This window comes from Poecilia formosa, unplaced genomic scaffold (genome assembly GCF_000485575.1).
Source record: "Poecilia formosa unplaced genomic scaffold, Poecilia_formosa-5.1.2 Scaffold13, whole genome shotgun sequence".
Lineage (NCBI taxonomy): Eukaryota > Metazoa > Chordata > Actinopteri > Cyprinodontiformes > Poeciliidae > Poecilia > Poecilia formosa.
In genome coordinates, this window is record NW_006799952.1 from 2018110 (window position 1) to 2044645 (window position 26536).

General features: G+C 39.8%; 1 protein-coding gene across 19 annotated transcripts in view; it reads left to right on the top strand.

The window, feature by feature from the left end:
* The window catches only part of magi2b (membrane associated guanylate kinase, WW and PDZ domain containing 2b), a 105353-nt gene extending 79110 nt beyond the window's left edge, over positions 1–26243 (top strand). For 3 of the 19 annotated variants that reach the window (XM_016668078.1, XM_016668069.1, XM_016668081.1), the window contains exons 10-23: positions 528–1060; positions 2455–2623; positions 10367–10398; positions 11975–12155; positions 12888–13003; positions 14124–14316; positions 16130–16393; positions 17515–17700; positions 18302–18620; positions 19107–19130; positions 19260–19479; positions 19630–19773; positions 20637–20775; positions 22497–26243. In XM_016668078.1, coding sequence (XP_016523564.1) covers positions 528–1060; positions 2455–2623; positions 10367–10398; positions 11975–12155; positions 12888–13003; positions 14124–14316; positions 16130–16393; positions 17515–17700; positions 18302–18620; positions 19107–19130; positions 19260–19479; positions 19630–19773; positions 20637–20775; positions 22497–23188 — 3212 coding nt within the window. In that variant the 3' untranslated portion in view covers positions 23189–26243. Of the gene's footprint in view, positions 1–527; positions 1061–2454; positions 2624–10366; positions 10399–11974; positions 12156–12887; positions 13004–14123; positions 14317–16129; positions 16394–17514; positions 17701–18301; positions 18621–19106; positions 19131–19259; positions 19480–19629; positions 19774–20636; positions 20776–21094; positions 21206–22496 lie in introns of all 19 variants that reach the window. The other 16 variants (XM_016668079.1, XM_016668070.1, XM_016668080.1 and 13 more) reach the window with 15 other exon arrangements.
* Positions 26244–26536: the final 293 nt, after the last annotated feature.

Here is a 26536-nt window from a genome sequence, read left to right on the forward strand (position 1 = left end):
TTGCAAATTGATGTTTTTTTTTAACAAGGAACAATGTCTATATTTATTATCTTTCATCCATTGTCAACAGCTGACTGACATTGTCTCTGTACCATTAAAAGGAGTTTATCTCTAATTGTTCTAAGTCTTTAGCTGTCTTTAGGTTTCCTTTTTCAGTGGAGGCCATTTCTCTGCGAATGCTTGCTGCTTTCACTCAGACCTTAGTGTCTCACATCTGCAGTAGATCAGCATCAGCAGCAGGCAGGTGATACGATGTTCCTTTGCGGCTCTTTCAAGGGACAGTCCACTTCCTCTCTGTTCCGCTGCTCCCTGTTCTGATCCCACAGAGATTTAATGGCAACAGACTGTGACAAGTTGTACTTTTCAGAGCACAGTGTGTCACACTGAAGCATTGACACTAAAGCATGTGGTTTGTGAGACATAAAACCGTCTCCAGTGTGACTAAAGCCGCTCTCATCTTCTTCTCTTCTCCTTCTTCTCTTTTTTTTCTTCTTCTTCTTCTTCTTCTTCTTCTTCTTCTTCTTCAGGGGACGTCATCGTCTACATTAATGACATCTGCGTGCTCGGCACGACTCACGCCGATGTTGTGAAGCTTTTCCAGTCTGTGCCGATCGGTCAGAGTGTCACACTCGTGCTCTGTCGAGGATATCCGTTGCCCTTCGACCCCGAGGACCCGAACGCTGCGGCGAGCGCCTCCCTCACGCCCATTGGGCTGGAGCACCGCCCCCTGGTGGTGAACGGGCGCGGCAGCTACGACCCCTACCTGGAGTATCTGTCGCTGAGCTCCCAGCTTCCCCCTCAGGCTCTGGCGCAGGCCGGAGCCTCTCACCCCGGGGACACGCACCTGGATGGCTCGTCGCTGCCGCCCACCACGCCTGGGTCGGCGTCCGCACACACGCCGCGCGATGACAACGTCTCCATGGCCTCGTCTGGGGCGGCAGGTGTTGCCGGGGCAACGGGACAAGGACCAGAGCTGCTGACGGTCACGATGGTGAAAGGCGCAGAAGGTTTCGGGTTCACAATCGCAGACAGTCCGACTGGGCAGCGAGTTAAGCAGGTGATGTGTACCATCTCCTTCTTTCAGTTCCTTTAATATTCTTAATTATTGAAATATTATTAGATTCTTTTTGATTTAGCCTTAATTTTACCTGGAATAACCTAATTGAGATTAAAATCTTCCTTCTCAAGAGCTTTCTGAAACGTCCAGTGAAGTCTGAGATAGTTATAAAGTTATGAGTAAACATAAAGCAGAGTTAAAATAAAAAGTTGTCTTTGATTTAGTGAAGAAAGCCATGTAAGGGTAATTACACCCAAAACAGCCTCAAATAATAAGGCTATAGTTTAGACAGAGTTTGAATTTAAAGTAATAAATAAAAAGGTCTGAAAAAAATTCTCACCCTCATACTTTGAAACCTGGCTGCAGAAAAATAAGTGCTCTCATTGCATTATTTATTAGATTTGCTGCTTAGTGTGAATAATCACCAAAACCTACTTCTCTTTAAACTTTTGTGCAATTTTATATATTTTTTTTATGTTTTAACAAACTAAGTAACAGAGTGGAAAAAAGTCAGGACTTAAGTCTGAAAACTTTTACTGGTTGATTTTGTGGCAGGCGAAGCGTGTCTGCGTTGATGCAACCGTGTTTTAAATCAAAACATTATAATAAACTCTTACAGTTTAATGACAAAGCTCCCCACATTTTCTTCAAGATTTTATGTTTTTTCAAAAAGTTAATGTTGTGGAAACACTAAGAAGAGACAAGCCCACAGCATCATAGATCCTCCTCTGTGCTTAATGAGGACAGAGGAGGATCAATTATTTTTTAACATGAGATTTCCCCGACCTTGGTTATTTTTTTTATTTGCATTGGGAAATAATGTCCCTGCTGTAAAATACTGATTTATTTCTGAGCATGTTCAAACAATGACAGTTTTCTTGATCAAAAAACTCCCCAATCACATCCAAACGTGCAGTGGCAGTAAGGCAGACAACATTTTATTCATGTTCAAATTAGAAAATGTATGTAGGTGGTTGTTTTTTTCCTTTATAATATTTCAGATATGTAGCAGTAATTTTCTGAGTGAAGATGAATATATAGTTTGTATCTTTCCTATAGAAATAAGTTCCTCTCCCTGCTTCTGTGCTGCATCTCTGCTGGTCTGTTCAAATGTTCTTCTGTGAAGACGGGGGAAATTAATATATTATTTAGGATTTTCCACTGCCCTGCATATTTTAAATGTTTTCCTGCTCCAACACACCTGCAGCTTCTCATCAGATTCAACTCCATGTGTCATGTTTGAACCAGGTGTGATGAAGCGGGAGAAGATGTAAAACATGCAGAGCAGAGAGCTCTGAGGACCAGGACTGATGCGGACCGGGTACTTCTGTTAGCTGCTTCGTATTAATGACGCATTTCAAGCGAGTGATGGCGGATGTGTTGCTGCCGGGGTGCAGGTGTTGGAGCCTGGTTCCCAGGGCGCGTCGGGCCTGATCGAAGGAGACCTGATCCTGGAGGTGAACCAGCAGCCGGTGGCTTCAGCGGGACACGGACGAGTGGTGGAGATGCTCAAAGAGTGTCCAGTGGGCGCGGAGGCTACGCTCCTCATACAGAGAGCAGGAACAGGTCAGACTCATTGTAGATGCTTTCTCTTTAGTTTGTGGTTTGGACTCGCAAATGATCAAATAAAATGCAGCTTCTGTTCGTTCTGTTTCGAGTCTTGAAATTCAGGACGTTGCCTTACGAACTTATTCACACTCCTTGAATATTTCTGCACTTTGTCACATTACAAACATAAACCTCGATGGTTTTTATTGGGATTTTATGTGACGACGAACACAAAACAGGGTTTATAACAGTAGAATGGAAAAATGCATCTGCTTTCAGCCCTCTTAGCTCTGATACTCCTAAATAAAGTTTGTTGTAGGGCGGCACGATATTAGGTAACCATTCAAAAATATGCAGCTGTACATGTGTTGGGGAATTTTGCGACGATAATACGACTCACCACAAATAAACCAATATTTAACTAATATATCTTAACACCTTTAATAGGAAACATCCATATAGGGATGAGTCCATCAACTGCTGCAGATAAAAATCATTATTTACGTCTGACATGGTTTTATTACAGCTCTGATGTTTGGTAATTAAATAACTCACTTCTGGTGTTTTAATAAGTTTATCATAATATCTTAATACCTTCCTGAAATATCGTTTGCTGCATTATGGAACATAAATCACCAAATATATTAAAAAACATTATATTAAAGGAGTTGAATGTGTGGTACTTGTATTCCTAACTATTTTTATTGTGACAGAAGTTTATGATATTTATATTACTTGCTGAAATTTGAAAATGGTGGAAAATGGTAATGGCAGCATTATGCTGCAGGGATGTCCCTCTGTGGCATTTGATGGGAAAATGGATGAAGCCAAAAGAAAATCTCTGAAAGGCAGCATAACACTTGAAACTGTGGCGAAAGTTCACATTACAAATATTAAACAAATGAAATAACTTTACAAATATTCACTACTTTGTGTTGGTCTGTCTCAGTAAAACTCGGGAAAACGTGAAGGTTGTTGGTGGTGACATGATAAAAGGTCAAAAACTTAATTGGCATGAATAGTTTCACAAGGCAACAAACTTGAAATAACAGCAAACAAATCAAACTGTGTCATTATTCTGAAAAAATAAAATTAAGCCTTTTATATATGTGACTGCTAACAGGTCAGGTATATTACATCAATATTCAACTCAAAATCATAAAAGATCCAAATTGCTAGTAAAAGTTTAAAAAGCAGTAGTCATAAGTTTTTAGGTTTGTTTAGTAATATCTTAAATGTGGGAGGTTAACTTCATACGACATGAAATGTTACATTTTTCTTGACCTTTTATCAACTTTTTAGTATTTAATCTGCATTTGAAAAAGACATCCTAAATAATTTCAAACACAATTGGCTGTTTTGGAGATTTCATAAGCCAAGATGACTTTAGCAAAATTCGGAAAGAGTCCAGATCTGGAGCATCTTACAGCTAAATATGTGCTGGCTTGTGATCCTCCTGCGTCACTTCATGGAGCGTTTTCAAGCCCAGCTGCTGCTTTGCGAGAGAGGAGTCAAGCAGAGGTAACAGTGAGAGCCGGGAGAGCAAAATACGGTTTGATTAGGATCATTTTGACAACTGTTTATTTTTTTACACATTCAAGTCTCTGAAGCTTTTTTTTATTTAGACTGTCTGAAAGTCTGTAAATGAGATTTTGCCTCTGCAATATTAAGTAGTTAAGATGACTGATTCCTAAGAACAATAAAGTTCTTCAAAACAGTTTGTTGTATTGATCAAGAGAAATAAACTACTGTAAAATTAATGTATTGTTTTTTTTGTTTGTTTGTTTTTTTTTTGTATGTGCTGATTTGCTGAGAGAATTTATTGCAAATAGCAAATGTATTGTGACTGTTTGGGCTTTATTACTCTTGTCATGTTGTGGTAGCTGTTTAAAGATACAGAATATTAAATGTAAAACAAGCTGAGCTGCAGTGGGAGCTAAAGTTTCTTTGTTGTTGTCAGGAAAGCAGCTTCAGTCCCACAGAGAGAAACCATCTTTATAATAAACTCACTGGGTTCCTCTGCTCTCTGGAAAAAGTGTCCAAAATATGATTTAAATGCTTTCCAGACTTAAATCCCTGTTAAATTTGTCTAATTGTTGTTCCTTCATCCCTTCCCTTCCTCTGGATTTTGTAGATTTTTTTTAAATTTAAACTCTGACCCCAACAGAAACGTCCACAGTGAATAAATTAACAAAGAACTGTCCTAGAAATATGTGAAACTGTGGAGGACATGAACAATGTGTAGGAACCTTCCTGCAGTAGTTATAATGAAATGTTTTGAGCCTAAATCCCCTGCAGAGCTCACAAAGACAGACTTCTGAGTGTTGTGAAAGAACTCGGCCGACTGGACTCATGCAACGTTATTCTTTTATTTCTGAGTTCAAGTCCATCATGGTGCGGTGCCGGTTTGGGAATAGTCGAAACGAGACAAGAACACAAAGTGATGAGCTGCTCTAGCACAGAATGGTCTTTAAGATATTCTGCGCATTGAACAACAATCTAAGCATAAAACAAAGATGAGGCTTCGATCGTTCTTTGGAAATATTTCAAGGAAAAACAGGTTTTCACTGCAAGGAAGCTTAAAGGAAATATCCTGACCCTTTTTTTTCTGTTTCCTCCAAAGAAACGACTTAAATTGGTCGGCTTTATTTGTCTGACATGTGCTCTCACACCGACTCTACAAAAGGTGCCCTGGTCAAAGGTCAGAATTTGACTTGATAATTTCCTTAATCTGCTGATAACATTTAGCCTCTGGCCATCGGACAAACACACATTTTTAGCCACACAGTGAGGAGTATGTGGAGCACACACTCCAGAGTTAAAGCACAAAGAAGCAATCTCTTTTCTTTAAATTTTCGTTTTGACTTTGGTTTCTCTGGAGTTGACTGCCAGTAGAGCAGTTCATTTGCATTGTTTCTCAGATGTTATCAGAATAATAAAGGGGTAAATTGTAGACAAAGCCTCTTGTTAGCATCACTCTTTTCATGGATTGTATTTAATTAGGGATGAAAGTAATCAGTCTAACATGCATCTCAGGTTTAATTAATTTATGTGCGACTGGAATTACTATTTAGACTTTGAGAAGCCATCAAAGACATGAGCGCTCAGCGATACTAATACCTGACGTAAGAGCCGGTTTGCTTATTTTACGGCGGAGTTATTAAAGCGCCAAACTTCCGCACAGCCGAGCGAACCCAACATGAACCAAACGTTTGCTTACACTCTGTGCTCCGGCTGCATTAGAGCTAATTAAAATGACGTGATGAGAACAAATGATTCTGATGTTTCCTGCAGAAGCAGAAAATGCAGCAGTGTGTACAGCTGCATGCTCACATGTAGACATGGGCGACACAGAGCTAATGTCATGCTGCCTGAGCGTCTTCTAATTAGCAGAGCCAGTGTCTGCCCCCTGGTGGTGGGTTAAGGAATGCAGCGACATTTCACAGTCAAATTTGTAATTCCCAAAGAAACAAAAAGCAAATTACTGTCAGATTTTTAAAGTTGTTTCATTTTCTTGCAGTTTTGTTTTCAGGTTTCAGTCTGTGCATACATATGTGCATTTATTGGTCCATGAATTATTCATCTCATATGAAAGTCTAACAGTCTAAAATATGTTTAGATTGTTTATTTTTTTATCTTAAATTTTATTTTGTGACATCTTATCTCATCACTATATTTTGTTATAATAGTTTGTATTGCTGCAAAAAGCCGTATATTTACATTTCAGAACCAAAACAGATTATTTTTAATCTACTTAGGTTTTAAGTTCTAACTTAAGCGAATAAGTATGCTGTTAAATTATTTTTGCTGATTTACTGAAGTTACTCAAGTAAATCTTAAAGGGCATTTATCATAATTACTGTAGTATTTCATTTTCTGTTGTGTTCAGGTCAGTTTTATTAATTTTCATGACTGAAATCCAGAAATATTTAGCATTAAAAACTCCATCATTCAAGAACAAAACTGAGCACAAAGCAGCAGAAAACGCAGCTGAAAATGGATGCGGTTGCAATCGTTGCAGCGAAGAAAAACATACGAAACTTTTCAAATATAAGGATGGCAATGTCTCCGTCTCTACTTTGAATTGATTAAGTAAAGATTTTTATTTTTCAGATGGAAACGTAACAAACCTGCACTCTGTGTAGAGTCATCAGCCTGAAACAACAGGAACTTCTTTGCAACCATTCATGTTTCTGCTGGAGTTTATCTGCAGATCACTATTTAGTGAGTGAAAAAAAGAAAAAAACCGATGTCACCCTGCGACTTCAGTCTTGCTGTTTTGTCTCTCAGAACAGAGCCTCTGTGTTGGTCTTCTTCATGTGTGGCTGTGTGTTTCTGTGTGTCTGCCGCGCCGTAGCGTGGGCGCTCTGCCAGCGTTCTGCTGAGCTCTGGTCGTGCTCGCAGCTCCGTCCCCTGACATTCCGGCCCAAATCCGAGCCAACCATATATCTGAAGCGTTTTGCAGCACCAATCAGGATGCGTTTGGAGGCAGAGAGGAAAGACAAGGTGCCGAGCCGCTCAAGCCAATCAGAGCAAACCTGAAGTCCATCCAGAACCCAGCGGGCGAGTCTGTGAGGCCCGGCCTGCCAGACGGTTTGACCGCTGACTTGTGAGGGAAGCCACACGATGGCTCTCTGGAAGTCATTCATTTGTAATTCATCAGCATTTGTGCGAGCGTGCCACACACCCCACACATATGCCGGCAAATTGTATTTGCATTTAAATTAAGCTGACATGCAACTGTGAGGACAATGTTCCTCTTTAATATGAACGGACAATTAACTTATGGCCGATAGTCGTTCTGTGCGTTGAATCGTTAAGGAAAGTTTCCTGAGAATGAGTTATTATAATTCCTTAAAGCCTCCCTGAAGGCCTGTGTTCCCTGCTGAACGCAGTTATTGTTCCCGGCTTCCCGCTGGGCGCCCCCTCTGTAGCCGAATCACTTCAGCACCACGGATAGTGCTCCCTAAACCCATGTTCATCTTTACAACTCATAGAAAACCGTGCTTTTGTCATCTTCCCCATCTTCTGTCTTTCACCTCACCTAATTATCAAAAACTGTGTCATTAAAACCATGTTATAATATTCGTGTGCCTGTTCATTGCTTAAGAGCCAACAATAAATTATATGACATAGACAAGATGGATACAAACTAACTCTCATGAGACAGGAAAATCTACGAGACATCTTTTCATCGATTGCATTCCCTTTCCTGTAAACTTTTGTTTTCTCTGAAAACAAAACAATAATAGCAGAATGAAGTTGAGAATTTCACAAAATACAAAAATCTTAGCTGAAATGACTTGTTCGTCTTTTAATCTGGCCTTAGCATCGAGTTAGCGTAAGTAAAACATTGATCTCACCGTGCATTCCCAAAAGTAGCAACATTTCCGAATCCTGGATGTTTTTGTTTTTTTTTGTCACATTTGAAGCTCAAACTGATCAAATAGTGCTTTAATTTGTTCGATTACCTTCATATCTCCTAAAGGTCTAACTCTCTCTTGCCTTTTCTCTGCCAGAATAAACAGCAAACATGTCTCAACATGTCATAGAAGATGGAATTTCTTCTAAAAGTGCTTTAATGTCAAACACCTGATAGAATAATAGCCGACATTTATTCTGCTTCACTTAGTGATAACCTTCACCCCAGCAGCAGCGTTGTCAGTGCAGCCTGTTAGCACCAGGTTTGCTGCGATATTTGAATAGTGACAGAATATCGAGTGTCCAACTGGACGCTCTCTGGGCGATCGACCTAAAATAAAGACGTTTTCTGGTCAACAGCTGATTTCTCTGTGCATGAGAACAATCTGACCTAAATGGCCTTCAGATTTAGATAAATAAATAGTGTCTGAACTTTAGCCGGTACATACCGATTGATATTCCTTTTTAAAGTTACCATTTAATTATTCAAATGTAAACTGAGCTGCTGTCATCATCGCTCGAGCTTTTTCATCATCGTATTGACTTTCTGCTGCTGCTTCGCTACTTCAGGCTCTTAACACCTTAAATCAGACGTGTTGATGAACATCCTGGAACAAGGCAATCCATTATGGTAATTATTTTGGGCTCACAAAGAGAAGACGAGACAAGGTTTCATGAAGGAGTTTGTGAAAAGAAGAATCCATATTTTTTGTTTTCACCAACAGAGTGAAAGCTTAATTGTAGAGTAATTCAGGGAAGGTTTGACTTGAATGTATTACACCATTTGTGCTTGTCTCAATTTAGGGAGGTTCTGAAAATGCTTTTTTGTGTTTTCACAAAAACAATTAATTTTGCATACATCTTACAATGTAATTTAGAGAATCTCTGTTTGGTGAAAAACTACCCTATTCAGGATTGATCAAAGTGTTTTACATTTTTCACTAGAGATGATCAAAAACAGCTCAGTCTATAAAAAAAAACGGGATGTTTGAATGGACATTTTAATTTAGCACCTTTGGAAACATTGAAGAAAATGATAATCTTGGCGTCATCAGTCTACCTTTTTTTTTCTGGGTGCCTGAAATGATGCCCCAATATGGATTGATCAAAGTAGACAATCTAATGGTACCTAAACTTTACTGAGCAGCTTCTCTGTTTTTGACCTGCTTTACGCAGGTGATGAGGAAACTTTACCAGGATTTGAAAAGTAATTTCAACAGAGCTGAGTGAATCAGGTTTTTGGGTCAATTTGTGGTTATTTGTGAAGCAAATTTAAAATGAGACAAGGTTACGATCCAAGAAACATATGGCCACAAATCACATTTATTTATTTCATCTTAATCTTTATATCTGCATCGATGAAATCTGTCCAATCCAGTTCTGCTCTCAATCTTCCTCCATGAGTCTTATTCCTTCTCCTTTATGCAGATCAAACAATGTTCTGCAGTTTGCAAAACACAAGAAAGCACATTGGAAGAAAGAAATCCTGAAAATGAATCAGGGATCCTGATGAGTTTGCTTTCTCTGCTTTTATATTTTAATCAGATAACAATTTACAAGAAACTAGCAAAACAAACCGACAATGGCATGTTGTTCTGTTGGCGACAAGCTATTTCTCAAGTGAGTTTGGCTGATTTTACAGGATAAAGCTGGATTGTAGCTTTAGCACAAGCAGGTGTAGTTGGAGAGTCTTTCCAGAAATATATTCCTCTTAGTGCTCCCTGACATTTTTCGTGAAATGTCATAAACTTAATAAATATTAACTACTTGAATTCTCCCAGGGGTTTTATACAGGCACCCACCTCGGCTAAAGGATTCATGCAGGAGTTTAGCTTTAGGAGAAGGTTTATGTATTTCAGTGCATGTGAGTGGAGTTTCAAATGCAGAGGGATTTTTTACAAGGCAGCTGCTGCACATCTAAATGTATGTATTTGGGTCTTAGCAGCACAAATGGACTGTATCCCTTAGATTCAGAGTCACAAGGGAGCTGTGTTCATGGGTGTGTTGTTGTGATGTAGCTCTTCCTGCTTCTTTCATGCAGATGAAAAGCGACTTGCAGAGAAAAGTGTGTGTGCTTATGGTTGGGAGTGTGCGCTTCAGGCCTACAGCTAATGATGTAAAAATGTTGAAAACAAACGCAACGGCATAAATTGTTTAGGGAAAGTGACACAAACTCGAAATAATCGCCGAGATATTTTGTTACTTTCCAAACAATAAAGGGTTTTGCTTGTTTATCGCTCTCTTATCTACTTATTTATACATAGATTTTGTTTTGTAACTTTGTAGCAAATCATGTCTGTTTATTTTCTGTAAGCAGTTTTTTCTGTTTCCTTTCCACAGGTCACATCTCCCCATGGAAGGCGTCCAAACAAGTATGTTACTACTACTAACTAACTAAATACTACTAATAATAACAACTAACAACAAAATCAGAACAGTTCAAAGAAGAAAAGATAGAAAGAACGCAAATGTACAAAAGATTGATCAGGAAAAAAAGCAATAAAAACAAGACTAAATACAACAATTACACATTTCATCCCAAGTTTTAAAGTATGAATAGATGAATTATATTTTGCAACTTATTCCAAAAATCTGGAGTAAAACAATCAGTTTTAGCTAACTCTATTTAAAGCAAAACCTTTTTATATCAGTGTTACTTCATTCCCAGTTAATATGAAACTTTAATAATTATGTTTTTTAAATCTCTTTCTCACATGCTGTTTTTATTTTAATTATGTAAAACACTTTGAAATGTCTTGCTGCTGAAATGTGCTATACAAATAAAATTTGATTGATTGATTGATTGATTAAAAATACACGTCATTTAGGTCTAAAAGAAGAATATGTATAAATCTATGACTGTCTGTACATCTACCCTCACCCATATGGTTATTTTTACTTATCTGAATAATAGAATCACTGAAGCACAACATTTAAATAAATTTAGTTCACATAATTAGCATGTCAGAGGTCAGGGGATTATTTTCCTACTTTAACATGTTTTCTCACATGTTCCCTGCTGTTTGTGGATGAAGTTAGCCTTGTAATTGTTTTAATTTCCCTGTAATTAGTTTTCATTTGGTGCACTTGTTGAAATACTAACAACACAAAAATCTGTGGTGTCACTTTAAAACGTGTCTTCAGAAGAAAAATATGAATAAATGAACAATTGCAACCTGTATATAATCGAAACAGAGAAAAAACTTCCAAACATGAAACCTTCCATCGATGAGGTTTCACGTTTTGTGAAGATCTTTTAAAATTAAACTCTATGAAAGTCTTTGCATTGCACTGTGCAGCCTGTTATTAAAATAATGAAAGTAAAGGACAAGGGAAGTTTCAGACCTAAAGAAACTAATTGCACCAGATGAAGTGTATATGTGTGCAATTTCTTTAGAAAATTTGGAAAAAGCAATTGAAAACCTGAAAAATGAATTATCCTTTAGCTGATCAGTCACTTTATTTCAAAATTTCAACCAAGAATTAGTAAGTAATCAACTTGCTGGTGCTAAAATACTATTTAAAATATATTCAAATAAGTTCTACTAAAAAAAGAGGAGAAATACTTCTGATTACAAAATGTGCTACTTAGATTAGTTTGATTCTAATTTGTCTTTTTGGGCAGAAATAACACTTAGTCATATTCAGCTGGAGTGACTACCAGACCAGGGGGGAAAATAATTGTCTCACAATAATCAGCTAAGGAAGTTAAAATGAAAGATTAAATTCAGAAAATGTTTAAAAACAAAAATCAACTTTGAGAGACACTGACGACCTGAAAAACTTTTAATTGACTTCAAAACATTATAGCAAAATCTGGCTAATTAAAAAAGCGTAACAGCAAAGTGAAGGTGACTCAAGAACCTCTGAACTAAAAATAGAGCTGTGTATTATAGTGAAATTAAATGTTTCTTGTTTTGTGTTTTATTATTATCGCTGTTTAACCAGTGGGACCCTCAGGGCAGCCCTCAGACGAACCTATCCGGCCCGGTTCTGCCGCCTGGCACGCCCTTCCCAAACCAACCGCATCACCGCACATCTGTACCCGACTCCACAGAGGGCTTTGACCTGAACAAACCCGACCCTTATGACCTTTATGAGAAGTCGAGGGCCATCTATGAGAGCAGACGTAAGTGCAGGAATCCACAAACTCCAAAGTTTAGACACGCCATTATAAAACTAGAAATATCTTCCTTTGAGTAAATACTTTACAACTATTATAAAAGCCCCCGTCATGTCATAGCTCTGGCTCTTACCTCACCCTTTGACCCCGTCACATCAGACATGGAGCTTTCCTCCAAACAGCGGACATGCAGGACAATCCTCGTCTTAATTTAGCCCAGAAATTATATTAAAATCTGGATTTTTTTTTTTCCCCACAAGTACCCAAATGGTGAAAGTCAATTCTTACTTATCCCAGTTAAAAATCGCCATCCACTTTCAATCCCATTTAGTCATGTAAACACATTTATATACTTCTTTTTTTGCCACAGTTTAGCCTTTGTTATGTGGAAGGCAATGCCCTTTTTTTGCTCTTGGTGTGCTCTTTCAAAAATATTTTGCTCAGGGGAGACACTGTCTCCTTTGTTTTGTTATATTTTAGGAAGTGTTGCATCACATTTCGCAGGCCTGACTTACTTTCTTATAGGTTTGGAGTCACTTTCTTGCATGAATGAAGAATTTGTTTTGTTTTATTTTAAGGAACACTTAAAAAAAAAAATCCCTATTACCCCTAAAATTGATGTGTATCGCTCTCAATCTATTATTTTTTTATTAGAAGGACACCAATACTGTCTTGGTCTCCTTCTAAATCCAACATGGCAACACAAGCTTTGTTAAACTGTCTGTGTGTTAACTGTAGGTCCTGAGTACGAGGAGGTGGAGGTGCATCTGCTGAGGGAGAAAACGGGCTTCGGTTTTCGCATCCTGGGGGGAGACGAGGCCGTGCAGGCTGTGAGTCCGGACGCCCGTGACAAGGCTCGTATGGGACGGGCTGGACCACACACTGATTTAACCTCATCACACCCAAACACTCATCTTACATCCATCTATTGCTACACCACACGATCTACTGGCGACATCCAGAACCCTGCAAATATAATCACACCTTTTATACTTCACTTTTTGTCATGTTCGGACTCAAATGTATTTTACTGGGATTTTATCTGGTCGTCCAGCGTAACGTGATGAGGGCGTGGCAAAGAGAGGAGCAGCTGAGAGGCTCATGGTAGCTCGAGGGGAGCTGCAGAGATCCACAGCTCAGGTGGAAGAATTTTGTTGACAAAGCTGAACTGCTTGGGAACATTGGCAACGAGTGGCATGAGACCAGATGTTTTGGAAATCAGCATGAAATGTAGTGGAGGGAGTATCACACTGTTGGGATGCTTTTTTTCCAAAAGAGGCAGAGATGATGGGAATATCAATAAAGATAAATACTGGGAAATCAAACAACGTTTAAATCAAAGCTTGTATTCAATAGAATGGCCAGTCAATGTCCAGACATAAATTTAACTGAAGCTGTGTCTAGACTTGAAATTGTATGTTTGGAGATTCACTCTCCATCTAATCTGACTGGATTATTTTGGAAAAGAGGAAAAGGAGAAGATGACTCTGGATGAGAAAAGCTGATGGAGGCAAAACCCAAAAAACCTGCAGCTGTAACCGCAGCAAAGAGCGATTCTGCAACGTCTGGACTCTGGAGGGCTGAATGCAAATATGCTCCAGACTTTTCAGATTTTTTTTTTATTGGTTGCTTTTGTGTTGATCTATCACCTATAATCCCTATAAGACACATTGGAGTTTGTGGCAGAATGTGAAGAAGTTTCAGGAGGATGAATACTTTGACAAGGAGCTGCATCTTTTAGACACCCTGTAATTTACACACAGACACTCTAACTCTCTAACCGCTCACTGCCTCCCATACTGAAGGTAACGCCTTGCTAATAAAACAGCATGACTGTGGCAAACTGAGAGAATTTGGCTGCAGATTATTTGAAAGGTTAACCAGGGTCCTCCATTTTTGTGTCTCTACACTGTTGCCTCCTGCTCGTCTTCTTCACCTTCATCTGCGCTGCTAATATTGATTGTCTTTGAACAGATTGTTATTGGCGCTATAATAGAGAACACTCCCGCTGAGCGCGACGGCCGGCTTCGACCCGGGGATGAGCTAATTTCAGTGGATAAAAACGTGGTTGCTGGGAAACCGCACAAATACGTCATTGACTTGATGCACGCCGCCGCCCGCAATGGTCAAGTCAGCTTGACTGTGAGGAGGAGAGTGCAGATGCCTGGTGAGGACAGGTTTTATTTCTTCTTCTTCTTTTTACTAAAATTGGAGAACAAGCTGCTCAGTTCGTTGGCATCAGATTTGAAAAATATGACTTGGACAAGATGCACATGCTGATAGGCTGCATTGAGGATCAGCATGTTCTTCTCTCACAAGCCTTTTCTGTGGTAGGAGATCATAGATGTTTAACTGAAACCAGACGTAGGCCTGACACCATGAACAATAAACCAATTCACTGAATGATAAATTAAAAGAAACTCAATCATTTTCATTGACTTGATTTATCGTTTTTATCTTTTCTCTCTCTTTTTAACAAAAATTGAACGATAAAAGTCTTCAGCCTGGTGCTTTGGTCTCAACTATCCCTTTTTTTAAAAGATAAATTTGTTTACACAGACTTTATAATTCATTTTATTTGTTGTTTCTGTTGTTTTCTTCATTTATTTTGGATATTTCAAATGTTCATTACAATTTAAAGTTTATTGATCCTTGACAATGTGTTTTTGCATTATTATGCCATTATTACTGTTATACTGCTTAAAAATGGTCTCAAAACAACAATATTATTGTTTATCGCAATAAATTCTGAGGCAATTTATCATCTAGCAGAATTTATTATCGTGACAGACATTTACATCCACTGCTTAACAACACGTTACATTTTGTTCTCACTGTCCAAAATTAAATCAGACTAAACCTTTTTCTTGTTTTATATGAGATAAAATAACCAAAATTATTCCTACCATATTTAGAAGTGTTCATAGAGTATGATTACTTTCATTTTAAGCTCAACAAATCTGAATCATCCTGGGGTACATTTGCCACGTTAAAGAAAGAAGCTGAGTGAAGCTAGATAGAGTGTCACCATCCACAGTGAAGCTAAACCTTTCTAACATGAGCTGCAGATCGGAAGAAAAAGGGGGAAGCTTGTAAGCTCAGAAACCACCATGCTAACTATGAAGGGTGGCATCCTCATAATGTTAAAATGTTGTGCTTCAAGAGGGACTGGTGCACTTCACGAATCTGCAGATCTGGGTAGAGCAGCAAAAAATTGTACTCAAGTAAGAGTAGCACTCGTTCAAAATATTTTTACTCAAGTAAAAGCAAAAAGTAGCCGTCCTAGAAATTACTCAGAAAAAGTATTTAGCAAAACGGCTACTGAGATACTGAGTAACTGGTAATAAAATCTGATTTAATATTTTAAAATGATGTCATCAAACACAAAAAATATGTGCATATTCTGGCATTTTAAAGACCAAAACAGATTTTTTTTTTTTTACAACAAATGCAAAAAAACATAATAAGGTAGAAGGAACTTTTTCAAAAAAAAAAGTTTCTCAAGCTAAGACTTGACATAAAATTAATACTTAGAGTATGTTATGTGTATATTAGAACAAAGTACTGTTCTTTTGGTGATAATAGATAGATAGATAGAAAATATCAGAACAACAAAGCTTGTGTACCAAGAAGAAGTCTCACTTTAACATCAACTTCAGGTGTGTGTCTGTTATTATGTTAAAATAAGTTTGTTCTTTCTTCATTGAAGTTACTTGTGACTTTTTCTTTTTATAAAAAGATACTCAAGTAGATGTAATTGAGTAACTGTAACTAGTTACCATCCACATCTTCAAAGCCGATGTCATCGTGGGGAAAGAGCATGACCCTAAGCTTACCACTAAACTAGTTAAAGACAACATGTTAATAGAGTTTAAAACATTAAGACATGATACAGAACTGAAATATTTTTTATGTAACTTTATATTCAGTTTGACTTTAAAGCACCGTTAACAGACAGATTGGTTTTACAGTTACAGTAGCTCTTTTCCTCTTGTTTCCATCAGGAGAGCCTTGCCCGGTGAACGGCCGCAGTCCTGGTTCTGTGTCGACGCAGCACAGCTCTCCGCGCAGCGACGCAGCCTCGGCACCGGTCCCCGTGACAACAAACGCTCCAGCTGCAACCTCAGCCCCGGAGGGGACCGGTCTGCAGACCAGCGACGTGGTCATTCACCGCAAGGAGAACGAGGGCTTTGGCTTCGTCATCATCAGCTCCCTGAACAGACCGGAGAACACCGCAGTCATCAGTGAGTTCATCCTCATGACCCACAAAGACGGGGAATCGACCTCTGCTGCAATATTATGGGGGAATTATTCTGCCATAATCCAAGATCACACATTTCCAGTCAAGGATTTAATGTCTTTCTTCTCATGGGGGGATTATTCTTCCCATACAGTATCAGATTTACATTACAGACACAGGAATTAACAAATCTTTTTTTTAATACTTTTTTAGATTAAATAAGAAAACACAGTCAAGTGAAGTATCAAAATCCCAAATTTTGCAATTTCTCCTGCAAAATAAACAATATCTTTTAGCTTGTTTAGCTTGTTTTTGCAGTCTTCTGCTCTTACTGATGGTACCTGTAGCATTGCATGATGAGGCATGAAAAGATATTTAAAAATAAATCTAAAATGGAAACAATGTTGCTGTTTTATGACGGCAAATATGAGCATCTGTTTGAAAGGCAGATGTAGTTTATGTTATGGAATGTTTTTTGTTTCCTAAAACTGTTTTTACAATTTCAGCCAATAGAAATAGGTAGTTAATGTTAGCTAACGTGTAGTTAATGTTAGCTAACGTGTAGCTAACAAGCTAACAAACAGCTACTTGTTAGCTAATGGTTTGTTAGTTGTTGTTTTTTTATCCCAGTTTTTCAGAGATAGAAAAAATGCAGTGAAGAGCATCATGAAAGCCATATGACACAATAGTAAAGTTAGAAATATAAACTCTGAATTTAACAATCCATCAGCATTTTAACTCTCATTAATGGCGGTGAGGATGAGATTGTGATGAAAAGAGTGAGATCTCAGGCTAAAACAGGCTAAATAAAGACTCCGTCCTTCCTTACACAGAGTTACATTCATAAAGAGCATCCATCACCCAGGGAAGCTCAAACTGGAGCAGCTGTCTTTCATTCATACCAAAAGGAGTCCGTTAACCTTCCTTGAAGGAGGTAAATGCAGAAATAGCTCATGTCAAACAATATCTGGGTGTTTTAGCAAGAAAATATAATTATAATGGAGCTGGTTTCCACAACCTGGGGGTGTTTGACTATGAAACAACCCTAAATATTAATGTTCAGCTTTTGACATCTCCATCCTCAGATCTGCTAGCGGCTTTAACTTTGCTATTGTCTGTTTCTAGCTGTGCCTCACAAGATTGGGCGCATCATTGAGGGAAGTCCTGCGGACAGATGCGGGAAGCTGAAGGTGGGGGACCGAATCCTGGCCGTGAATGGACAGTCCATCATCAGCATGCCTCACGCAGACATTGTCAAGCTCATCAAAGATGCTGGACTAACAGTCACGCTGCACATCATACCAGAAGAAAGTAAGACCAGATGCTGTTCAATTATTAAGCTTCTGTTGACAATTAGCCATCTGTGCCACTTGTGTTACTTTATAGAAGTTTATATACCTCTTGAACTTGACATTTTACAACCACAATCTTCAGTGTATCCTACTGAATTGATTTGGAGGAGACTAATACAACCACATTTACAATACAATAGTTTAGAATAAAGCATTTACATCCATTCAAATGGCCCAGTCAAAGTCCTGATGCCCTCCATTTAAGTGGCTAGATGTTTACAGTTGGTAGAGACTAAAAAAGACTTGCAGCTGTAGTTTCAGTAACAGGTGGTTCCATAAAGTACTGACCCAGTATTAAAGGGCAACACAGCTTTTACTTTGTAATTATTGTGTTGACCACATGAACTGTGAATAAAATGCACTGAGTTTTGTGGCTGTAAAGTGCTAAAATGTGAGAAGTTTCAGGGCAAACACTTTTGAAAGGCAATTTATTGTATTAAATCAACAACTTGGTGGATCTTCTTTATTTGACATATTTTCTCCTCCTGAGGGCTCTTTCTATTTTCAGCCTGGCTCCTCTGCTTGGATAAAAACTGGTTTCAACCTTCTGTCCATTGCAGGTTCCCAGTCTGGACCCAACTCAGAGAAACAGAGCCCCATGACCCAGAAACACAGCCCGCAGACCCAGCCCAGTCCTGTAGCCCAGCCAAACCAAGGAGGCACCCAGTCAAGCCAAATGGCCGCTCAGTCTGGCCAAACGACGGCTCAGCAGCCGGGTCAAGCACCGGTCCAGCCCGGCCAGACAGCAGCTCATACGAACCAAACGGTGGGTGGGCCTCCTGCACCAGCAGCCTCCCAGCCCGCACCAGCTGGAACCCAGCAGAGCCCGGTCGCCCAGCCCTCTGGCCTTCCTCCGCAGCTCTACCTCCACGACGGCAGGTGAGCTGCGCCGAAGAGAAACGTTCAGTATGTCAACAACTTCTCTGGTAATGGAAGAAAAGGATATGACATCTCCACCAGGAACAGAAATAGATTTTGTGCAGAGGAGAGAATCTCTTCTTCCTCTTGAACGCCATAGAGTTCACAGGGAAAAACGTGTGACTGCAGACAGTTTTCATCCCAGTCAGAGTCTCGGTCTCAGGCTGGCCGAGTTGCATAACACCACTTAGCGCCTAGCGCCGGTGAATAATTTACCATACGGTATCTGTTCTATAATTCAGGAGCACTGCAATCAGGCCGTGTTACGTGTCAAAACTATGAAAGTGTGAGCTCTTGCTTTGATAGGTATGCAAGTCCCAGGCCAGGACTCACAGAGTAGCACTCCCAGAGCTGTAAATTTATACCAGTTTTATAAAAAGGAACTGAGAAAAGCTTTAAACCTGGAATTCTTATTTCCATCCTTTATCTCCATCTGCACGCATGCAGGAATTCATACCCACCGTTTTCCTGGTATGTTAGTTATTTCTCTACTGATTAACCTCCAGTGGACTCCACTGAGGCTATTCTTAAAAACGCCGCTCTCCTCCTTGTGACATAAAGCGCAGTCATCATCTTGTTGCCAATTTCCCTTCATTTCAGGTCAGAGGTAAAAGCAAGACAGGACGTCAAACCGGATTTCCGTCACCCTCCGTTCACCGACTATCGGCAGCCTCCTGTGGACTATCGTCACCCTCCGGTCACCGATTATCGCCAGCCGCCGACGCTGGACTACCGACACCCGCCTGGCCTTCTGGACTTCAGGCAGCATCCTGCAGCAGCTCAGTTCCCTCTGGGAATCCCTGCTGACTTCAGACCACAGGTAGAGCAAAAACTATCCGCCCCTGTTTCATAGACTTCAAATTTGTATGCAGATTTGTAGCACTATGCAGATTAATCAATCAGGATTATTGCGTTTTGGAATAGTAATTATATGCAGTAGTTAATGGGAGCCTTCATATCTGTTCTGCAGGACTATGATTATTTCACAGTGGAGCTGGAGAAAAGTGCAAAGGGTTTCGGCTTTAGCATTCGTGGGGGCAGAGAGTACAGCATGGACCTGTTTGTGCTGCGGCTTGCAGAGGACGGGCCTGCAATTCGGAATGGGAGGATGAGGGTGAGACACCGTCTCGGATCATAATCGTCTTAGAGCTTCGCATAAGTATTTCGCACCCCTTGAACTGTCCCACATTTTGTCACGTTACAACAAGCTTCCACATTTTGTTGTGGGATATTAGGTAAAAGACCATTTCAAAATGGTGCATAATTATTAAGCGTGAACAACAACAAAAATGGTTTTAAAAATGGTTTTATAAATAACAATCTCAATCACGAGACATGCATTTCTGTTTTTGTGAGTCAATACTTTGTTGAATCTTCTTTTGATACTACAATAACAAAAACACAAAATCATACCAAGTATTTTAGGTCTACTTTTATTTTAGTACACTTGAAACAAAACAAAACTAACTTACAAGTAACTTTTCGGGAAGAAATAGGAGCTTGTTTTAAGTAAATGATTCCTTAATATTGATTTAAAAAGCACTAGTGTCACTGGTGGATTATTCCACTTATAAATAATTTTTTTCATGTTATGAGTGAAACAATCTGCCAGTGGAACTAGGACTTTTTTTAATCAATACTAACAAATTATTGACTTCAAACAAGCTCCTATATCACAATAGTAATACAAAATATCATAATAACATTTTAAGTCCACCCCTAAACTCTATTTCTCTACATCATGAACATCTCAATAATATAAACTGAATTTTGTGGTTGTAACCCAACAAAATGTGAGAAAGTCCAGTAATGTGAATAAACTTGCAAGATACTGAATTAAGAATTAAGTGATATAAAACTATTTTCTGAATAACCTGAAGACTGATTATGTTGGAAAGCCAGGCTTTCAGGCGCAACCAGAGGCTGACAGGACTGGACCTTCTCCTCTGAGTGTGTGTGTGTGTTTGTGTGTTGTAGGTGGGGGATCAAATCATAGAGATTAACGGAGACAGCACCCGGGACATGACTCACGCCCGCGCCATTGAACTCATAAAGGCGGGAGGCAGGCGGGTCAGGCTGCTGCTGAAGAGGGGCACCGGACAGGTCCCGGAATATGGTGGGTTCTCCTGGCACAGAGAGAATCCCCTAAACGGCTCCATCTTTCCACTCCAGTTCCCAGTTTAGCCTCTCACCCGACCTCTCTCTGACAACAGATGCATTTTCTGCCATTCTTGCCAGGCTTTCTCTGTGTTTTGGTTATGAACTTCCAATCAGTCGTTGATAACTTGTTACATTTTGTCTTTGCTTTTCTCTTCTCTTGTCTGAAATTAAACTCATCCTCGTATATTTAACTATTTCTTATTAAACCGTTAGTACATCTGTAACATCCTTCATGTAGTGTAACCCATCTGCTGTGAGTCTAATGATTGGTTTAGGCTTTTACTTGCCTTCCCTCAGGAATGGTACCTTCCAACCTCTCCATGTGTATGAAAGGTGACACACTAAGCTCCCCCTATTTCTTCCTAATGGGCCACTCTAAGGACACGGTTCGTGGAAAACTGCATGTCTTAACATTACATACTACTCTGTGTGCTTTCTGCATGCATGCATATGTGATTATTAATGCCTGGCTAACAAACCAGCCCAAGCATTTCTGGCCAGAAGTTTACATACAGTCATCACTGGCTTTAATACCGTATTAAAAATTTCACACTTTTATTGAACTGTTCTTTTTCCATGGTTGAATGATTGTTTAAATCTGAGTGCATTTGTTTTAACTTTCTCAAATCCCAGCCTTAAATAAATGCTTATACTTCCACTAATGTCCTTTAGCGAGTTGCACTTCACTCAATTTTTTTTGCAGACATCAGCAGGCTTCTGGCTTAATACTGTCTGCATACTTGACCGTTCTTCTTGGCAGAAATTGTGAAGTTTATTTAAATCAGTTGTTTTTCTGGCTTCAACATGGCTTTTAAAACGGAGTCCATTAATTCTCAATTGGACTGAGGTCAGTGTTTTGATGTTGGATCACCGCAGTGACTCCAGTTAAACGTTAATTTGTAAAGTTAGTAGGTCGCAGACACAAAGGAAGCACCTGCTTCTGAAAAACTGAAATTTGAAACTGATCACAAAGACAAACTGAAAGCCTGAAGGAGAAAAGTTTTATTGTTAGAAGAGAAAAATGTTGATCTATTTGACTGCAATGAACAGAGGCTCACAAGAACGTTTGGAAGAGGCGAGGCTCTCAAACCTAGGAGCACTGTAGCAGCTATCAGGGGTCGTGGCGGCAGCATCAATCATCCAGGCAACATTTCTACAAGTTACTCAACAGTTGAATGGTTGAGATTTGCCCTGTTGGGAGTTTTGCCAATCACCCCAAACACAACAAAGCTGGGTTTGTAATACCGAAAGCAGGATGAGGTTAAGTTCTGCCAAATATTCTCAAAAACAGAGAAAACAAGACTATTAAAGAAGGAATTCTACCAGTTCTGTCAAGAAGAGACTCCAGAATCATGCCAGGAAGAAAACAGAGGAGAAATTTGTGAAGCACATTTATCCCAACATTATGTGTGTGATTAGCAACCAAAACGCTGTGATGAATGGATGTAAGCTTTCAACCAGAACTTTATCTGTGTGCAGAATGGTTCGATCAGACTGCAGCATCCTGAGGGTTGTGAAATATTTCACACAACCTAAACGTGTGTAATATCTTCAAGCATGCAGCTCGTTCTTTTTTTTTTTTTCTTCCAGTCTTATATTCTCTCTCTGTTTGCATGTGCATGATGGCTGCGCTGTTCTCTCATGCCGGTCCTGTAAATCATTTTCTCTCTGCGACAGACTGTGCCAGCCCCTGGGATTCCCTTTCTACAGCCCACTCTGCCCTGCAGGAAGTGACCCTGGAACCACATCTGAATCCATTACTTCCCTCCCATCCAGCTTCATCCCCAGACTCCCCTCATCGGCTCCATCTAGAGGCCAAAGTGTGCATGGCAGACAAAGTTCCGCTGCTGACAGACCACAGCTCCATTAGAAGGGCAATAGGTGGCAGGTCCACTGAGCAGAAGTGCGTCAACGTGGGGCAGGGAACCCTTCAGGGGTCTGGAGAGGTGAACCCTGCACCTGGAGAAAAGCCGCCTCGGGCTTTGCCCCACAAAGCGGTTATGGGAAGGTCCACTGACAGAAGAGAGAGGCAGAAGGAGAGCTGCTCGCCCTGTTGTGAGAGGAAGGGCCGACAAAAACACGCAGCGGGCGCCGTTTCACCCTGGGACCCGTATGTGACAGTGAATCTGAACGGAGCGTCTCTGGGAGGAGACGGACCTGTCGGCCTCCAGGAACGGCTGATGTCCAGGAATCTGTTCCCCAGAGAAGACGAGAAGGCCGGCGGCCACAGCGGGGTGTGCTGCCCTTCTAAGACCATCGAAGGTCCTCCAGCGAGGAGCGCAGCTGCCTCCCCGGGGCCCTGGAACATCCCTGGGCCCGACAAGCTGCCTGGCACCCTGAGGTCCTGGACCTCCACGGTGAGCAGGTAGAGAGGATCCGCACACTGATTGGCTCCGTGTTCAGTTCTCATCACCAGGAAAACATCTTCCTTCAATCTCACTGTCCTGATTTCTGCTCCACCTGCGTATGAAGTCTGTTTTTACATGTATTTTTATTCATACAAGAAGATTATTACACCCACTACCTTAAGGACTGGAGAAACTTTATAAAATATGATGAAGGACCCTCACATGTGAGCGCTGATCAAATCTCATTTTAAAGTCTGGATCTTCACACCTTTACTTGGTCGACTGAAGGTATGCAGGGAGGGGAGTAAGTATTGAACACATTACCACTTTTCTTAGTATTTCTAACATACTCAGATACATAAAAAATAAACCAATACGCATTAAAAAAAAAAGTAAACAGAGAAATCTGAGCAGAAGAGTGAACAGGGAATAAGTATTGAACAAAATTGTTTGGTGAATTTGGTCTCTTTTGACCAGATTTTACACCAGTATTTGCTTGTTTTTTCCAGCCTTGACATGCTTTTTTTTCAGCAGTGGAGTCTTGTGTAGTGAATGTTCATAGAGAAAATATATGTTGAGTACATAAATGTTCTCATTTCTCCTAATTCCAGGTCTTTCTTAAGCTCTCTTTGGCCCTTTGCTCTTGGATAACTTCTCTGATTATTCTTTGGGCTCTTTGCAAAATCTTGAAAAGAGCATTTGACTGACCCGGTTTATGGTTAAATCATGTTTCACTCAGTTCTGGATTACTGTTCCAACGGTACTGACCAGAAGTCTAGTTTGTAACCAATGCTGTCAAGTATACATTGCAACAATAACCACCATGCTCCTTGCACAACACCTTCATACTATAAAATGTTTTAATTAACTAGTTTATTCTCATAGGGAGAAGGTTTTTTTTCTAAATACTGACAGATTATAGGTGTTTTGTGCATCTTTTCTTCAGGTATTCAATACTTATTCCCCATACAATTCCAATTTATTACACTTAAAAACTACTTTATGCACTAATTGGTGTTAAATTCATTGTATTTATGGATTATTTGAGCTGTTGGTGGCATCTGGTATTCAGGTTTTCATAATTGACCCACTATAAATATAAATATATATATATATAAGTATACTGAGAATTTTTTGTGCTCAATACTTATTTTCCCTGCTGTACATCAGCACAGGAAATCTTCCTTTTTTGCTCCGTCTCTCTGTGGAGATGGAAGACTAAAACATTCTTGAGTGTTAGAGAGGTAGGAAGCTGGAGCTCTTGATTTATATGTTAACATGCCTACAAATATATACTGTAAATGTAAAGAAGATGTGAAAATTATGTACATTTTGTATACTCAAAAGCAGATCTGTTGGTGTTTTTGAGGCAGTGTTGTAGTTAGATACATTGTACAAAATAAGGATTAAAAAAACAACAACAACAAACAGATAAGTATCCTGGGACAGTATTTTAGGATCACTGTTTCCATGGCCTTGTCCATATCGACATATCAAAGACTGACTCCAAACCGGACCGCAAAGGGAGGCGGCGTTAGTGTGCATGGATTCCAGACATGTCGGTCTTTCTGAAGAGCTCTGTGGGAAAATCACCTCTGGAGGATGATGAATCGGATGTTTTTAATTCACCACTGAGAACATTTGGCTTAGTAAGAACTCATACTACTCCTCTCTCAGTTGTGTACTCAACCTGATCACAGTTCAACCATGCGGTCATTGTGCAGAGTTATAAAGCTGTGTGTATTCATTTGACGCCCAACAGGAACACTTTGTCCAGTCTCCTATTTCTATGCCTTTTAACTGTGCTAAGTGTACCACATCACTGTGGGAGAGGGGAGGAGGAGGAGGAGGAGGAGGAGGAGGAGGTCGACGGTTATGAGGTGAGGCGGAGTGCCTTACTCAAACTAATGCAGAGATTTGTTTTTTGGGAACTTGGTGAACCAGGCTGAGATGTGGAGCCTGGATTTTTTTTTTGCTTCAGACGTTAACGGCAAGCAGTATCTATCTGGATGCACTCTACAGCTGTAAAGATCAGCCGTCTCAATTATTGCAATTGTCCCCCCCCCTCCCCAAGTGATTCAGATGGGGAGAAAAATGTAGCCTGTAGCATCACATCCTCTCCTTGAAGTAATGTGGAGCTGTTTGTCAAGACGAGCTAAACATCAGAGTGGGTCGTGGTTTCCGTTTCACTTTTGTTTGTTCTCCAAGGAAACATTAGGTTTGTATTAATGTCGCAGGCCCATGTTGAGCCCATGAACACAAACGTATTTGTTTAATAACCAAATGTTGGGTTTGGTTGGGGTTAAGGCACGCTGCTTTAAACTAAGACGCTCGAGGGAATGTCAATTTTCTCCTGCAGTTCTCAAATTGGATGCCGTTTAAATCTTTCTGCATTATTAAAAAACATGAACCATGGGAGCTTTTGAGTACCGGAGGACAGCATGACTGCACGCCCACACCAGACCTGAAAACTGCTAGAAATGTGCTCTTTGTGAAGCAACCTGCATTCTGGGGTCACTAGTAAGATCTTTTACACCGAGGATCCCTGGGATTGATGCTAATCCACAGCCAAACCCAGTATAGATGGTTCCACGCTGACAGAACTGTGGGGTCTCTTTTGTGCGTTAGCGAGGTCCCTGACAAACATGTCATTAGGGAGTAGAAATGTGTTTTCTGTACGTATGTAGAAAAGCTCAGAGAACATGTCAACCAGCCCTCCGTTCCCATCCAGGCTGCCCCCCTCTGCCTGCTGTGACTGGGTTTGTACGTCACACAAAACAAAAAAGAAAAACTGCTTATTAAACCTGTGAAGGATGGCGAGTTCATATCCCCCCTGCCCCCATCCAGATCCAGTATAATTGTGTAGTGTTAATTGTGTAATATTCACCTTGTACAGCTGTATTCCTACAAATATGGTTTACTGTATCATTGATACTGTAGTTTCAAAGACGTGAACAACTATTTTTATGAAATGCGACAGTACTGATATATTACATTTTGCTAAAAAACAAAAAACTTGTTTACTGAAAGATATTCTGAAATACTGTCAAATAAACTCTTGACATGGTGTAAAACACACTTTGTTGGAGGCTCTTCTGTAATGTTTAATAGTTGGAAAATGTCCCAAATGTTTATAAATGATTTTTCTTAGCATTTATGCAAACAAAAATTTTGAATCTTCCGTGATCACATATTTTTACCACCTTTACATCTATAAGAAGTTTGAAAAAAAATTACTCATTTCGGGTTAATATCTTACCTAACCTATAATCTATGATCATCTATATTCAACTCAAAAGTTTGAGCATGTTGTTGCTGCTTTTCAGCTCTGGCATAAAACTTCAAAACTGTGAAGTAAAGGAAAAAAAG